This window comes from Orycteropus afer, unplaced genomic scaffold (assembly GCF_000298275.1).
Source record: "Orycteropus afer afer isolate SDZICR_OR568_19922 unplaced genomic scaffold, OryAfe1.0 scaffold00431, whole genome shotgun sequence".
Taxonomy (NCBI): Eukaryota; Metazoa; Chordata; class Mammalia; order Tubulidentata; family Orycteropodidae; genus Orycteropus; species Orycteropus afer.
This window is the reverse complement of record NW_006922018.1, coordinates 1,241,505-1,259,581: the sequence shown is the minus strand read 5'-3', so window position 1 is coordinate 1,259,581 and position 18,077 is coordinate 1,241,505. Positions and strand designations below refer to the sequence as shown.

Below are 18,077 nucleotides of genomic sequence, written 5' to 3'. Positions count from 1 at the left end.
GGAAGTGGGAGGGGAGCTGTTGCATTGTGGTAAACTGTGGTCAATGACATGAGACAAAGTATATGTGAACTGCTGTATGGAAAGTGAATTCACTGTGTAAATCTTCACCCAAATCACAATTAAAAAAAAAAAAAAGAATCTACTGTTTATGCTCTGACTCAAATCACTTTTGAGCCACAGATTCCTTGTTTGTATAAAACTACCACAAAGATTTGTCAATTATGTAATGTAATACATCCCAACTTCACTGTGCAATGGATTTCTATAAAAATGCATCCTAAACCAGAATGTGGAAAGTAAAACAAATTTAGAGTTAACTCTGTGATTCCTACAAGGCTAAAAACTATAAAACCTCTAATTATACCTTGATTTTTATAAACAATATTCAATAGTATCAGCATTTTAAACATATTTTTGTTCTTTTTTTCCTTCATTACTGATCACATAGGTTAAGACAACCACATGTCCAACTATGTGTCAAGATTCATTTACCATCTGGCCTATCTAATACTCGACGGCACATAACAAAACGATACTGTACAACTGAGACAAAGATCATTAAGATCGAAAACTACTTTTTTCATCCCTACTCAGTATTTGCACTTTCAATTTTCTACTTTCCACTCATATCTATGGTATCAGGGAAAAACAAAACTCTCAAATAACTGGCAAACACATACTGTTGAAGATAGTGCTATTAAAACTAAACAGCTGGCTGGAAAGTAGTACCACACTACTATAGCTTGAAATATCTACTCAGCAGATAAGCAAAAGTTCTAATTGAGCTTATAAAAAGCAGTTTAGGGGTCAATTACATCATAAAGTGCATGCTGCTCAAAAGCAAAATAAATGAGAGATAAGACCGCACCATATGTGAGAGCACTCTTAAAAAACTGGTAACACGTGACACTGAAAGGTCTCGAGACGATGATGATAATAATTATTTAGATTCTTGAACAGTCTGAAAAGTTCACCACCTAGTAGTAGAGTATTTTGGTAGAAATAAACAAACAACAGTATAACCCAGTATAATCGTGACCTGACTTAATTAACACTTTTATGAATATCCTGGGGAAAGGAACCATTTAAAATATTCAAGTTTATAAATGCTGCATATATTATGTATGGCCTCTTCTGACTTATTAAAAGTTAACTCCACTTCTGTAACATGAAATTTCAGAGATCTTAAATTTAGCATTAAATCGAAAGCAAAATGGCATACAAGTCTCGATACACACAAATACAAAAAAAAGATCATTTAGGAAACATAATCTTAATTATACCTAAATGAAAACTCAAGACTCCATAGAGCTATACCCCAGAAGAGTCACTCTAGATAAGTTTCTTTAAAAAAAAAATTGGGAGCGCATGGAGGGATGGACATAGAGAAGAGGTAACTGTCGGGAGGAAATGGGAGGGGAGCTGTTGCATTGGGTTAATTGTGGTCAATGTCATGAGACAAAGTGTATGTGAACTGCTGTATGGAAAGTGAATATGCTCTGTAAATTTTCATCCAAATCACAATAAAGAAAAAAAAATTGAGTGCTGTATGTCTGTGAAAAGACACAAACAGAACATACTCATTTTTTTCTAGAGGTGGGAAATACTTAAAACTAAACAATTTTCTTCAGTATATGAAAGTTAGGAAACATGCAAAGTAAAATAAAGTATCTGTTGATCAACCCCTGAGTTTTCAGAATGGTGAATTCTGATTCAGAGAGGTTATTACAGACTATGGCACCAAATCACAGGCATACTGTTGCATTAGAGCTTAAACTCTAAAGCACTCGGTATGTGGAAGGCTGCGATTTACAGTGGGAACCCTACTTTCAGTCTGAGTCTTGACATAAGTTCAGATGTCATTTGAACTCTTTCTGATCATTAAACCAGCAATGTGGCTATGCTGAGACAAGGTCAGAGCAAGCTCAGAGAGGGGCAGGTTTGCCCTCAGTAAGAGTGTGCTTGAAAGTAGATTTAGTATCATGACTCCCACACAAAGAACCAGGGAACTTGCCTGGCATGTCCTTAAAGATTTACTGAAAATACCCTCTTGTTGTCTAACTTAAAAATTGAGGTCATGGTGACAATGACGCAGGGCCTCGTGGTCATGAGTCAAACTCTGACAACCAAGCAGTCAAAGCCCCATAAACTAACACTGTAAGCTTTTTAACCCCATTCATGGTCCTACCAGCCCCTCTCCTTTAGTGGTGCCTATGACAGTGATGGATTTACCTAGAACCAATCATCATTTTGTGATAATTCCTCTTGTTCTCCAACATATATATGAAAACCATGGCTGTGAGCCAGCGGACTCCATTCTTGTGCTGATGGTTTCCCTTATCCAGATAATTATGTATGTTTTGTCTTTGTCCTAGTTAAGGCTTAATAAAAGGATCTCTATAGGCGGTCTGGTAGCATAGTGGCTAAGGCATTTATTTGACTGCTAACCAGAAGGTTGAGGGTTCAAACCCACCAGCCACTCCTTGAAAGGAAGACTGGATAATCTACTTCCGTAGAGATACCACCTCGGAAACCCAAGGAGGGGTTGCTATGAGTTGAAACCCACTCAACAGCAATGAGTTTGTTTTTTGGTTTGTTATAGGATATGTTTGAATCTAGGGCCTTTTTCCTCCAGCAGAGTGAGCTACAAAAACAAGCATGAGAAGTAAACAGAAAAAGAAGGCTTACATTTAAGAGCTAATTATGTGGTACAGACTAATGGTGCTCCTGGAACAGAGAGCAAGATCAAGGTCTGGCATTTGAAAGAACTATAGACTAAAAAGACTACAAGATATGAACTGGAGAGAAGAAAAAAGGGATGTAAGTCCTTTGCTCACAGAAAAAAGACCTCAGATATGTTCTACAGAGACTCTTTTTACCTTGTCAGGACAAAGACAAAACAATCATCCAGGATGAGGGAAACCATCAACATGTACACAGTACAGAAGCTGAATGGAGTGCACTGACTCACAGCAATGGGGGTAATTATATATGATGCAAAACAAAGGAAATCATCACAAAATCATGATTGGTGGGAGGTCATTGGAATAAGTATCAAAGTAAAAATTAGAAAGCTTATAGGATGGGTTCTGGGGCTTTACCATCTGTCTATGTGGTGATTGGGGTATGACTCATAACCATATGATCCTGATCTACAAGAAAATACCAGGACCCCAACCTTTAACTTAATCAGGTAATATGTGGCTATTTTCAGTACATCATTACGGACACACCCAGGCAAGTTCCCTAGTTCTTTGTGTGTGCATAAATTACCTTCAACCACAGGGTTCCTAAGGGCAAACTGCCTGTTTCTCCCCAGGTTTGTCCTGGACTTTTCTAAGCACAGCCACATTGCTCATGTAATTATCAGAAAGAACTCAAATGGTGTCTGAACTTACGTCAGGATTCAAAACGGTGTTAGAGCTCCCACTGTAGACTGCAGCATCCCATAAACCAAGTGCTTTAGAATTTAAGCTCTAATACATTCCCTTCTCTGATCATGTTTTTATTTAAAATCCTTTGATCACACTTAGGTTGGTGCTTTCTTCTTCATGGATTGGTTGGTTGATGGCTCCTTTAGAAGGCTGCTTGCTTTAGGACAAGTGTTCAAGACCCCAGATGCTATCCTTTCTGATAGCCAGGCACCATCTAATTTCTTCACCATGCTTCACAATATAGTACCCAGTCTTCAGTGATTATCTTATGAGGGTTAGTATGGAGCAGGCCATACTGGAAGAACTACTTGGCTAAAGTCCATCCATAAAATATATCTTGTCAATACAGATGACTCAATTCATGGACAGCATATTAGCTTTCTAAGAAATTAAATTCTAAGTAAACCTCATACAACATTTGATAGTTCTATCATTAATCTAGTCAATTAAAAAAGGGGGGAAAATGCCATTGAGTAGAAATGCCCCATAGGGCTTCCAAGGCAATAATCTTTACAGAATGAGACTGCCTGACCTTTCTCCCAAGGAGTGGCTGGTGGGTTCAAACCACCAGCTTTTACTTATTAGCAGCCAAATGCCTTAACCACTGCAGCACCAGAGCTCCATTCAGTCAATAGTATAGATTAATAAACAAACGAGAAAACTATAAAGTTTTTTAGTTAAAACACATGGAAAAGTTTTACCTACACAAATTAATAAACTTTAAGTGATAAAACAAAACTACTTCAATATAAAGCAATACTTTCAGTAATATTAATTCACTAAGGATGTGAAAGCTGGACAACCAATAAGGAAGACCGAAGAGTTGGTGCTTTTGAGTTGTGGTACTGGCAAAGAATACCAGAAGTACCATGGACTTCTAGAAGAACGAACAAATTTATACTGGAAGAAGTGCAGCCAGAATGCTCCTTGGAAGCGAGAATGCTCAGACTTCGTCTTACCTCTTTCGATCATATTGTCAGGAATGACCATTCCCTGGAGAAGGATATCATGCTTTGTAAAGTGGAGGGTTAATGAAAAAGGGGAAGGCCCTCAATGAGATGGAATGACACAGTGGTTCCAACAATGGGCTCAGGTATAGCAAGAATTGTGAGGCTGGCACAGGACCAGGCAGTGTTTCATTCTGTTGTGCATGTCACTGTGAGTCAGAGCCACTGTGAGTCAGTGCCAACTCAATGGCACCTAACAACAAGGGAAAGCTATTAGTCTACAGACCCTAAAGGCATGTAGGACAAAAGAAATAAATATGAAAACAGCAAATATATAGATAGTCCATATGGAAAATTCTTACCAGTGAAGCCCAAGTTGCTAATATAAAGAAACCTCAAAAACAATAAAGATTTAAAACAAGGTCCAATGACCTCACATTCCATGACCTTAGAAAAGCTAGTCTGCTTTTGCCCACTATAGTATTTTCAAGTGCATCAGTTCCTTTAGTCTGTTACAAATATATCATTAGTTTAACACCTTTTATTTCATCTGCACAGAGACAGCCAGGTTCAGCATATTCCAGTGGGGTTCTAAAGAATCCTTTAACTGATGTCTCCTCCAGTATATGTATTATTTTGGGGAGAAACCAGGCAGGCCAGGCTACCAAAAGCCTCCCTCACTGACAGAAAAATATTATGGTATTTTCGCAAGACAATCTAAAATCCAGACAGCCTAAGACATGTGACCTCCTGAATTACCAAAAGCAGAAGAAAAACATTCAGTTAAGGGTTGATACATGATTATCAAGATAATACAAGGTGGACCTCTCCTGTTGGGGGTATTCAATTAATCCATTTAAAATGTCTTTCTCAGGCCAAAGCTGCCCCACCCATGTTTACCCAAGAGTGATGGGTCACTAACTCAGAAACATAAGTAAAGCCAAAAACAAAATGTTAAAGAGTCTGGGCTCTCCAACTAGCTTAATTCCTTGAGGATTCTATGTCACACCTTTTTAGTGTAAAGATACATTTACCATAGCACTGCTACAGGGTTAAACTCAAGACCACAGCGAACAGATCAGAATGAGTCCATTTAAACACTGCTTAGAAGTTCTTAGGTGCTCTGGTGCCGTAGTGCCTAAGGCATTTAACTGCTAACCAGAAGGCTTGTGGTTCAAATGCACCAGCCACTCCTTGGAAGGAAGATTGGACAATCTACTTCTCTAGTGATATGGCCTGGGAAACCCAAGGAGGGGTCAGTCCAACTTGCCGGCAGTGAATTTGGGTTTTTTTTGGTTAGAAATTCTTAAAGGCACAGATCTTAAAAATAACAAATGTCTTGATTTACAAATTTCAAAGCCAGTTCATATCTGTAATCTATTTAATTTCCATAGGTCTGAGAGATAAATTATCAGTTTACTAAAGAGGAAATTAGGACCTCTAGTGGTGTAATGCCTAAGGCATTTGACTGCTAACCAGAAGAAAGCTGGTGGTTCAAATCCACCAACCATTCCTCAGAAGGAATATTGGGCAATCTACTTCCCTAGTGATACTGCCTCGGAAACCCAAGGAGGGGTCGCTATGAAACCCAAGGAGGGGTCGCTATGAGTCGGGGCCGGGGCCGACTCATAACAACAACTAACAACAACAGTGATACCAAGGAGGGGTCACTATCAGTCAGATGACTCCAGGGCAGTGAGTTTAAAGAGGAAACTGGATTATAAAGATTGCATATCAAGTAAAGGAGTGAAGGAGGGACTCCAACTCAGATCCCCTGAACTCAACTACAAAATCTTGGATACTTTTCTACAAGTGCAGATTCATCTTCTTTTCTTCTCATCTTCTCAACTAGGCTCCAAGTTCCTGGAGGACTGGGACCATCTATAATTTATATGTTAAAGGAAGTCTCTCATCTCCTCCCAAATGCTTTGTATATTAGTAATAAGCTGATATTAAATCTAATGGATTCACAGATAAACCAAACCCATCAAAGATAACACATTGTCAGACATGGTACCCCAGAAAGAGAAGAAAATCACTATCTAGGTTTCAATCTTAGTTAGAGATAGTCTTAGCAATATAAACCTTAAGGACTTCCCAAACAACGTCTTCAAGCAACCATTCAGAGCCCAGCCCTGCAATCCCCAAACTCAAATAAAACGATGGCATATTTTTAAAAGCCTCCAGTCCTACTGTTCCTTGAAGTGTTGGGCTAATACCTAATGGGATGAAGGAGGGCAAAGAAGTTTCTGCCACTCTTCTACAAACTCCTGGAGCTTTCAAAGAAATGCTCAGAGGTTAGAAAGCATCATATTCCCTGGTATCTATCAACTTCTGGAAGTACCATGGGGTTTCAACTACATAGCTCAGGGTCTAGGTTCCCCTCCAATTCTCTCCTAAACATTTTGGAAACATTTTCAAAGACTCCAGATGTCTTACAGAAGCAGCAGCAGAGCCCAAAATACAAACAAGTAAGTTTTAATATCCCAGGTGAACAGTTTGCTAAAACATCATTTTCACCACCCTAACAACTAAGAGACCACAACATGAAAACAATGGAGATCTCTATTAGCTCCAGTATGATAGTATCACAAGGAAGCCCTGGGGGCCTAAATGGTTAAGTACTCAACTACTAGCCAAACCTACCTAGGGATGGGTCACAAAACAGACCTGGAGAACTGCTTCCAAAAGGTCACAGTCCTGAAAATTCTATGGAGCACACAGTTCTACTGTGACACACAGTCATCTCCATGAGTCAAGGTGACGTGACAGTAACTACCAACATCGACATAATAGTATTATAGAACTACTAGCAAGTTTCTCTCTCCTTGACGTTACTACATAGTGTTAGAAACAACAAAAGAGATGAAATAACCTTAGGAAAATTATTTGATTAAGCCAAGCATTAAAACTATTTCAAATAAGACCTCAAAGGTACAAGGAACCAAGTTGTATTCTGTAGTCTATAGATTAAGTGGTAGTATCACTATGAAAGTAGACTGCCCCATCTTCCTTCCGAGGAGTGGCTGGTGGGTTTGAACCGCCAGGCTTCTGGTTAGCAGTCAAATGCCTTTTTGTCTGGTGCAGTTTTCCTGTCTAGAACTCTTTCCTTTTCAATTGCCTATGAATCACATAGCCACACAACTTCTGACACACCTGACCACAGCTCAGGGTGGCCAGAGGATCCCACACCCCTAACCACACAGACTGATATAGGGAGAGATACATGCCTCAAACCAGGACAATAAAAGGATACTCCCCAGGAATTTTGTTGGAAATGCCAAAAAAAAAAAAAAAAAGGTCATGTTCCTGTCTTTGGGATCATTAGCAGTAAAGATGACGTGAGCACCATCGCCCGTATTTACTTCCATGGGAAGAAAGCTTTTCTGAGAATAAAGACCACCAAAGAAAGCACAACTATTAGAGGAAGAGAACACTACCAGTCCTGATGACACTCTTTGTGCCCCTGGAAGCAGCATGGCCTGGCCCAAGCTATTTAGTTATGCGTCAACAAATTCCATTTGAATTAAAACTACTCTGTCATCTGCAACTAAAAGAATTCTGAGTAATATACCAGTCTACCTGAGTAAGATGCCAAATAACAAAAAATATCTCCTAAAGGACCCTGAAAAGGAATGACTAAGAAAGTTAAATCTGCCTCTACATGCAACTCAAAATACCAACACTGACCTTTTATTCACACCATCAAAAAAAGACCATTTACCACCAAGCAATCCTCACCCTAAGGAGCTCTGGTAGCGTAGTGCCTAGGGCACTTGACTGCTAACCAGAAGGCTGGTGGTTCAAACCCACCAGCCACTCCTCAGAAGGAAGATGGGGCAATCTACTTCCGTAGTAATACTGCCTCGGAAACCCAAGGAGGGGTCGCTATGAGTCGGGTCCGACTCGACGGCACATTACTACAACAACAATCCTCAGCCTGCTGCCCAACTATCACTTGTCAACCACCTGGAGGGGGATCTATATAGGAAATCCTGGATAGAGTGGTAGAATAAAACTCAAAATCATTTTTAAAAAAGGGGGGGGGGCAGGTGTGCCAGTCTGATAGAGCTTGGTGGAACCCCTGAGACTATAGCCCCTAGCTGCCCTTCAGATCTGGAATTGAACCCACTCCTGGGGCTTCCAGCCAAACAAAAGACAGGTACATAAGCTGAACATTTACTTTAGGGAGATACACACCTTGGAGAGATCATGGAAGAATAAAAGGGCTGTGCAAGCAGAGAAAGACATCTCAGAGGGCAGGAGTACATGGAAGGGCAGACACAGGGAAGAGGTGACTATGGGGATGAAGTGGGAGGGGAGCTGTTGCATTGTGGGAAATTGTAGTTAATGTCATGAGACAAAGGGTATGTGAGCTGCTGTATGGAAAATGAATTTGCTCTGTAAACTCTCACCCAAATGACAGTAAAAATTTAGAAAAGAAAAAAAAAAAGACATTTAATTTGGTAACCAATATGTTCTCCTCTCAGAATAACTGGGCAATGTCATGCACGCAAACTTCTACTTCTGACCTACTTCCTAGGCTAAACGTAGATACCACATTTTACTCGATTTCAAAACTGTTTTTCTCTCAAAAGCATCAGGAAGAAGCTTGGTTAATGAGTGGGAAAAGACTAGGCTATGTGGCCTACTCCAAGCACACCAGAAAGTAAGGCTGAATAATTGAAAAAACCATCACAATACAGATGCAATGTGATGGATTGCTTTTATATGGCCTTTCTAGATTGGGTGGGTCTGTGCAGGTGGGATGCTTACAGTCCACCGAGGGGATTAGACAGCTTGTTAATGATGCAAATGGGGTACATGACACCCATGTAGGGGTAGGACCATACACATGGGGTAATTGGAGCCCCAGTGAGGGGTCTGGTCAATTTTGCCATCCTGCTAGAAGCAATCTCAGAGGTGGAAAGACTACTAAGGAAAAGAGATGAGAGTAGATTGTGCTCTTTGGTCCCTGTGCTGGGAACCTCCCAGAGCTAGGAGACAGAGAACCACAGCCCTGGAGACAGTCAAGAAGCAGTGGCAAAGAAATGACAGCAGTAGAGGCAACAGAACCTGGGATCAGCTGGAGACGCCACAATGGGACAGGGAGGAAGAAAGCTGAGTGCCTTCAGGCCAAGGCTTATTGGTGCAGTGGGATGCCTCCGGGCACTTATTGATGGAGTTAAAAAGCTTTGTAACACTTGCCCAAGCAGGGCAAAGGCACAGGGCAGGCCCAAAAGGCCCAAAGGACTGAGCCACAGAGTGGCCTGCCCTTGAGCATGGCTAAGAGGGAGCTGTACTGATAGAAGAACTCTGTGCTGAGTTGTTTCTTTTCCTGAATTGTGGCCTGTTACTTCCCTAATAAATCCCATAACTGTAAGTATACTGTCTGTGAGTTCTGTGTGGCCATTGCAACAAATTATCGAACCTAGCAGATAAGTTGATGGAAAGGACAGCTGGTGTCAGAACTGGTAAAAAGGTTGAAGAGGAGGTATATCTGACCTCAGCTTCACAGGAATCAGCCTTGGGCTAATGCTGGTGGTGATTCTCCCTCTCCATTGTGAAGTTAGAGGAGGTCAGTTGCCTCTATCGCCATTTTTACAATACGTTCAACAGTGGTAGGCTGAAAAACAAAGAGCACTGATATACATCTAACTAAACATACTTTTCAATATATAGGTAAAATGTACACAACCCAAGTTCTAGAATGGAAGGTTTCACATAACATGCAACCCCAGACCTCTGGTTTCTACCTACTGATGCAATACCAGAGAAACAAGTGAAAAACGTGACCTCCATAATTTGTTTTTTCTTTCATTCTTTATTGCCTACTTACCTTCTCATTTATCATTCTCAAATTTAAAAAAGCAGCAGTTCTGCAACTAGTAACTAAATAATTTCCAACAGCTTCTTTGATTCACCAAAGAGACAAAGGTAGAAGCCATGATTTAAATGAGCTTTACTACTGGGAGTCAGACTATACACACACAAAATAAAGGAGTTTTAGATGCTAACATGTGTTCATCACTTCCCAAATAAATTCTCTTTACCAAATAGCAATAATAATACTAAGCCTACATCAGGATAAACACCTGTGATGCCTTAAGGCAAAATGAGTAATGAGAAAACTATCATATCCCTAAATCCTTTGAAAAATATTTCTGGAAAACTAGTATCTCTATGAGGTGGGCAACTAGATAAGAGCCAGAAAACAAGTGGGAGGGAGTCCTTTCACTGGGGGGGTGGGGGGATTTATACAACGTGAATATATTATCTACTCAAAAGAAATTATCAATTTCTTTTATCAATATCAATTAACTTAGAAAATTCCTCCAGATCACTTTCATTAGAACTCTTATAATCGCCCCAAAATAACCAAAAAACATTACACACACTTACTCTTATGAAGATTGTATCTTTTCCAAGCACATCTTAAACATGTCCTAAAATCTAACAAGCCCAATCACAAATATTGCCTTGAATGAAGATAAAGCTACTAAGAAAAATGGTAACTCCAGCTGAAAAACAAGCGTGACATATGTGTGCATGAAGTTTGAGAAGCAACACTGCACTATTCAAATTAGATCAAGGGCACAGTGGGAGCAATCATTAAACAGCATCAATCACACTCAATCTTAAAGTAGACCAAATTTCATGCTTACAGGACCCTCTCATAGAAGGGTTGGTACAACTAAATGACAGGAGTATTCTCTCCTCTCAGAGCTAGGGAAATTAAGAGAACCTAAGGTTCAATCAAAAAATGAAGAATAATCAGGGCTCAGCATAATTCTTTAATTTATGACAGATTATATTAAAAACTGGTATTCCTTTCCCAGACTAGCAACTCAGAACAGAACCTTCCACTTGCCATGAACAGTTAACTCTGTATCTTTTACTCCACATCCCACTCCCAGGCTCTAGATAACTCCCCTCCATTCTCCCAACTACCATGCTAAAATCTTCAAGGCAGTACACCAAAGGCATCAAAAGAAGCCTTCAGAGTCATCAGTCTCCAGGAAGAGCACTAGATCCATTCACAGCAGAACTGCTCTTTAGTTCTTTACTGCCTCTTGGTACTTCCACTACCCCTTTGCTGCCTCCACTTGCGTGCCAAAGCCTGCACTTCCTTCAGGGCTTTACACACCAAAATTTTTCCTCTGCCCTAGGCCTCCCATCCTCATTTAACTTCCTCCATTTCATTTTCCCAGGCTGACGGACTTGGTTAGGAGTAGATTAAATGGCAGACAACAAACATTAGTTTGTCCACCAGGTGGGAATGACTACCCACAACAACCTACATCATTCTTCCAAAGGTATTAGCATTAAAAAATTTAGATAGAGACATTTTAAATGAAAGAATTCCAAGCTATATAAAGGAGACTTAGAACAACTGGAAGATTTTAAGGCTCATGACAAGTCTATTTCCAGGACAAATGCCAGGCTAGTGCCCTTTAGGATAGGGTTTACAATCTGGAATAAGGGTGATTAGGAGTGGAAAAGGGTTATCAATGGACTTACTAACTAAACTCCATTTATGTATGATGTTTCCACCACAAACTACCCTTATTGTAATTCATTTAATAATCTTCTCTGCTCAAACTTTAAACAAAAGAAAGAAACAAGCTGCCATCTAGATGCAACAATGGGTCTCTCCTCATCCAGAGCAAAGAAGAATGAAAAAAACTAAAATTCATGGAAACAATTAGCTGTAGCGAATGGTACATCATCCGATCTGCAGCCTTTATGACTATGAGACCAGAAGAACTAGATGGTGCCTGGCTACCACTGTCTTCCACTTGAAAGGGGATCTATGTAGGAGATCCTTGATAGAGAGAGAGAACAATGTGGAACAAAACTCAAAAGCATTTGGAGAAAAAAAATGGGGGGGGGGGACCAGGTTTGCTGGTCCCATAGAGCCTGGTGGAACCACTGAGACTATGGCCCCTAGCTGCCTTCAGGTCTGGAATTGAACCCACACCTTTGGTTTCCAGCCAAACAAAAGACAGGCAAATGAGTTGAATGTTTACCTCAGGTAGATACACTCCTTGGAGAGAACAATCATGAGAGAAAGAAGGGCTGCTTATGCACAGGGAGACAGCTTAGGGGGCAGGAATGCATGGAGAAACGGACACTGGGAAGAGGTAACTATAGGGAGGAAATGGGAGGGGAGCTGTTGCATTGTGGTAAACTGTGGTCAATGTCATGAGACAAAGTGTATGTGAACTGCTGTATGGAAAGTGAATTTGCTCTGTAAATCTTCACCCAAATCACAATTTAAAAAAGAAAGAAAGAAAGAAAGAAATCTGAATATTAATTGATTCATTTTCAGAAACGCAACTAATCCCCTGACCCTAGCTAAAAAGCACTTCTGAAACAGGCCATCACTCACCAGTATGAGGCGATGATGTGTCCTTAAAGAATCTTGGGGAACCTATATGCTACACAAGATTATACTTTATCATATCACATGCACACATGTAAGTCCAAAGAATGAATATCCAAAGCCTTGACAGAGGGTGTCAATGGAAGTCCCTCTCTCAGGCATAGGTGCCACCAGAGCACTTACCCAGTTACAGAAGCCCTGAATATTTCCATTTAAACTTGAAAATGGAGTTTCAATTTAGTTTCCGGCAGTCTGACAAAAGTATAGTTAACATTTGGTGTAAACACCACATTATTTTCAGAAAAGTTTACAAATTATTTGCTCTGAAAAAACCATTACCCAAATACCAAAATACGATGTTTGTCTTCACACATCAGACCATCAAAAAAAAAAAAAAAATTTATTCTGGAACCTAGACCTGGCACATTTGTATTGATTTTTGTTTCCCACTTCGAAACTACTTTTAGTCTATCTTATTGTCAAAGAATTAAACAAAATCAAAGAGATACCAATATAAGACTGGTAGCATAGTGGCTAAGACACTTGCCTGCTAACCAGACGGCTGGCGGTTCAAACCCACCAGCAACTCCTCGGAAGGAAGGTTGGGCAATCCTATTTCCGTAGTGATACTGCCTCGTAGTGATACTGCCTCGGAAACCCAAGGAGGGGTCACTATGAGTCGCACATAACAACAACAACATTTGATAGGCAAAATGATAAGGCTTAGGAGGTTGAAAAGGAAACTTACAGCTCACTAACTCAGACTGTTCCAACAGCATGCCATACTATGTGGCTAATAATCCCTCGATACTGTGAATGAACTCCCTCAATACCAAGCGAAGACGAATAAAACAAATTTCTGCTTTTACAATTCCTCCCAATTATTTGCCCCTAAATTCTCTAAAACAAAGCTCATGGTTACATTCCCCTTCAAAAAGTATATCCTTCTCTCTTATGGAAGAAAGGTGCTTTACTCTTCATCTTCTTCCTCTCAGTTCATCAATCTCTAACCTTGTCCCTAGAAAAGAAATGTTCCTTTTATCTTCCTCCACATCTAGGCCCTTCATTCATTCTCTTCCCCCAATGGTTCCTTCCTTTCAGCTTTTAATAAGACAAAGAGAACAAAAAACACCTTGAATAGTCTTAGGTCTCATTAACACTTCAGTTTGCATCATAATTTTCTTCTTAACCCCTAGTAATCAGGCTAGTTTTAACAACTCTATGAAGCGACTCGAGGGCACATAACAACAACAACAACAACATGAAGCTGCAGAGGGTTACTGACTCCCAATAGCCAAATAGTGACTGATCAACCATTCCTTTTCTAAGACCCTGCCCTTTCAGTTTCTCCTCTTTTGCCCTCCACTCTTCAAGGGGAGTTCAAAGTTGTGTTTAGACCCTATAGTCTTTTCTCCCTGCATCCTGAGTGATCTTCTCTTTCTCTCCTCTGTAGAAACGGCATCAGAAAAACGTTTTAGACATTACTTTTCTCTCAAACTGCATCTATGCACATGCAATACCAACAGTAAACATTAAGTCTTTGTCTCCATCTTCATATGCCCTTCAAATCTCTCTCACAAGTCCAAAAGCAAACTCATCAGAGCTTCTCAGGATTCATACCACTATACTTCAACTGCCCCATTTTACCAACTATATCATCACCAGATAAATCAATCAAACTTCCCTTCACAGGGAAGAATCTAGGTCTGCTGGTTCTTCCACATTAATTCTTCACCTCCCTTTCTTTCAATCTCACCCTCAATATGGTTAGAAGTTTGCTTCTTCCCCTGGAGTTCAAAAGTGACTGCTTTTGTCACTGAAATGTTGTCTTAAGACTCTAACCACTGACTAGCAGTCCTCTCAACTCAAAGTAGTCCCAGCAAGGAAAGGTATAGAAGGGGAACAAAATTAAGAGAAGCTTTGCTAATAGACCACTCTCATTTCAAGGGCCACAGTATCACATTTCACCCCAGCTACCAAGCTTCCTTTACATACATTTGTTTCTCCCACAAGTTGAGTAGCCTTCTTAAACAAATCCACCACATGAAAAGTCTTTTACTTTATGACCAAAAAGAATCAACATTGTGACTACAGGCAGTCACCCAACCACTCCTGCAAATCAATTCTGACAAAGTCGAGTAACTCTTATTTTGATTATTACTGCCTTTTATTGCCAGTATCTTTATAAACAGAAAGCTCTGGTAGCATAGTGAGGTTAAAGCACTTGACTGGTAACTAGAGGTTGGTGGTTTGAACCCACCAGCCCTCAGCAGAGAAAGATGAGGCAGTCTGTTTCTGTAAAGACTGACAGCCTTGGAAACCCTACTGGGGGGGGGGTAGGGGGGACAGTTCTACCCTGACCTGTAGGGCAACTATGAGTTGGAATCAACTCAATGGCAGCAGGTTGGGTTTGGTATCTTTATAAATCCCATCTGAACATCCTTAAGTGACCATCTGAGAATGACAGCAAATTAGGAAAGGCAACACTGTATGTAGTACATAAAATGTAAAAACAAAACAGCCATAACTGGTTCGCTGAGGTCGCTGTAAATGGTAACTTGAATGGGGCCTAAGTCGGTCACTACCTCTATTTTAAAGTGACGATACAAGATCTATAATATTTAAAGAAAAGGAGTTAAAATTTAAAATAATAATAATAAAAAAAAAAACCTTTTGCAACCAGCATCCACAAACGAACTCTGGTAAAGTATCTCTTCCCAGGACCTATTGCAATAACGAACTAATCTAGATAAAACACCTGCTATAGAAAATCTGTTTCCTGAATGAAAAACAAGTAGAAACTTGACCAGACAAGGAAAATAACTGAGAAATTATGCCACTATTTGCTTCAGGAGACGCTGCCTGTTCCTCCTCAGTCCTATCACAGGCTATTCTAAGAAAGCTTAACAGTATGATTCGGCTGGTTTGCTAATCATGTTAGTGCTGCTGCGGAGTTCAAGAAAAGCTGCTTCCACACAGCAAACAAATTATGAAGTTGCAAGAGCAACTGTTCAGAAAATCCACAGCTAAGAATAACACTCGACTTTCTAATAATAAAATTAAAAAAAACAAAAACAAGAACAGCCCACGATCTAAGGATTTAGGGCAGGGGAGGAGGAATGGGCTTCCTGCACTGATCATCTTACCACCTAGACCCTCGGGTCCAACGCAATCTCCCTCTGGACAGCGCCGCGGGGACAAACTGGGGCTAAGTGAGCCCACCCGGAAGGACTGCAGTTTGTAAACGAGGTGGACTGCCCCCCTCACCACGCACTTTTAAGGCGCTGGAGCCTGCGGCTCTCGATAGGGTTTCCGGGAGGATTCTCATTAACATCCATGTCCCAGCAGGTTCAAGGTAAATCGGTGAAGGTAAGAAAGCAAAGTCACAGAGGTCTGGGGGTTCTTGGCGCCTCTGGAGAGACCGAGGCCGGTCCTCAGGCCTCCTCCCCGGGGCGGGGAGGGTACCTCCTGGCCTGCCATTTCCTTGGGAATCATGAATGGGTGAGGGGATTTCCACTCCGGGTCTGGGATCAAGCTCGAGGTAGGCCAACCGCACGCGCCCACCCAGGCCGCCCTACCGTGGCTCTGCAGGATCTCGTGCTTGAGGCCACCCGTGTAGTCGATAAGCTCCTCCAGGCCGCGCTCGCACAGCTGCCCGTAGCCCGAGAACTTGTGCAGCACCTTTTCCAGCTCGCGCTCCACTGTCACGCATTGATCCATCCCGGAGGCGGCGGCGGCGGCGCTCGGCTCCCCGGCGCCCGGGTCTTCGCAGCCGTTCGGCCCGGGCCCGGCCGAGGCCGCGTCCTGCTCCTCGTCCCCCAGGCGTGCGGCGCGGGCGGGCTGAGGCGGCCGAAGCGACAGGCGCGCTAGCCTCGGCGCCGGGGGAGCCCCGCGTACCCTGTGCCTACCTGCCCCATAGTGCTCCGGCACCCCCCTCCCCGCGCGTCACCGCCGCTCGGCTCGCTCCTCCCTGGACCCGAGTCCCAGGACCCCGCTTGCCGCGTTCGGGTGTCCGCGGCTGCGCCGCCGATTGTTTTTGTTTTCACGGGAACCGACCGATGACCTGGTTCTCCCGGGCGGCACCAAGCGCCACCGTCCGAGAGGGGGCAGCCACCCCAGCGAGAAAAGAAGGCTGTGAGGGCTGTACCAAACGCACTCTCAAAGGGGACAAGCCCGGCGAGCGCGGGCGGAGAAACGCGACGGGCGTCCGCACGCGCCGCCGCTCTAAAGGTGTGGGCCGTACCACGCGGGAGGCGTGGAAGGAAGAGGGCGAGGGTGGAGCGAGATCCAATTGGTCCGAGGAGCCGAACAGGGAACTTTGGCGACAACCCCAGCTGTCGGAGAGCGCAACAACTACGCGCTCCGTAAACAAGGAGGTGGAAACTGTGCCTAACCACTCCCCTCAGAAACAAGAAAGGGAACCAATGGGCGCAGGGAATACGTAAGAAACGAACGTCCTCCAATCCCTGGCCGGGACTTAAACCTTCAGCCAATCGGCTGGAGGGGCCAAACCAACGGTCTCGCTGTTGGAGGGGGTGACTCATAGAATGTACAAGGAGGCAAATCGTTTCTGGAAACCGTGTTGAAAAAAAGGCAAAAGCAAAAGGGTTATTTTCCATGGGGCTTCGCCATAATTTATTTCATCATTCCATCATTGGTAAGGGAAAGGAACACCGTCATTCCGAAGTGTGAAAGACGGACCAACCTGCCACTGGCCAAGCCAGGATGTCCGGGGGTGAAAGCTGCAGCAACCGAGGGTCGGTAGCGGGAATCAAAGACGAGGGTGATTCTGGCGACGAATTAGGGTAGCTGTTTGCTGGCCAAGAATTGCTCAACGAGGACGCTGCAACCGTCGGTGATGCCTTGTCGCTTGCGACATTCGAGAGGTCACATTCTTCATTCCCTCGAGTTTCGGCCCTTAGACTCCTCGGCCTGGAAGCTCTCCTGACCGGTCGCCTATAAGTCATGTCCTATTAAGTCAGGCAGCTTTGCAGAATAGAAACTACTGTTCGTAGAGCTGAACAACCTGGACGCTGCTTCTTAGAAGCTTTATTACGTCGAATCATATCGAGTTACTCCCCTTGCATAAATCCTTTGCCCTGGCTTTTCATGGCGTCTCGATACCTCCTTGCTTTCTACACTTCAACTGCACTGACCTTAGTGATGGTACTACCAGCCTAGCTAGTTCCTTCCTCAGGGCCTCTGCACTGGCCATTTCCTTGTTCTGGAAAACTTCCTCCTACCTGTCTTATCCTAAAGTTCCCCACTTGTTCCCCTAGACAGGCCTCGCTAACCAAACTAAACTTCTAC

General features: G+C 42.5%; 1 protein-coding gene across 1 annotated transcript in view; it reads right to left on the bottom strand.

Moving 5' to 3' along the window:
* RMND5A (required for meiotic nuclear division 5 homolog A) overlaps nucleotides 1–16,487 on the bottom strand; it is a 105,012-nt gene extending 88,525 nt beyond the window's left edge. Inside the window, exon 1 of the mRNA XM_007954092.2 lies at nucleotides 16,346–16,487. Coding sequence (XP_007952283.1) covers nucleotides 16,346–16,487 — 142 coding nt within the window. The remainder of the gene's footprint in view (nucleotides 1–16,345) is intronic.
* Nucleotides 16,488–18,077: the final 1,590 nt, after the last annotated feature.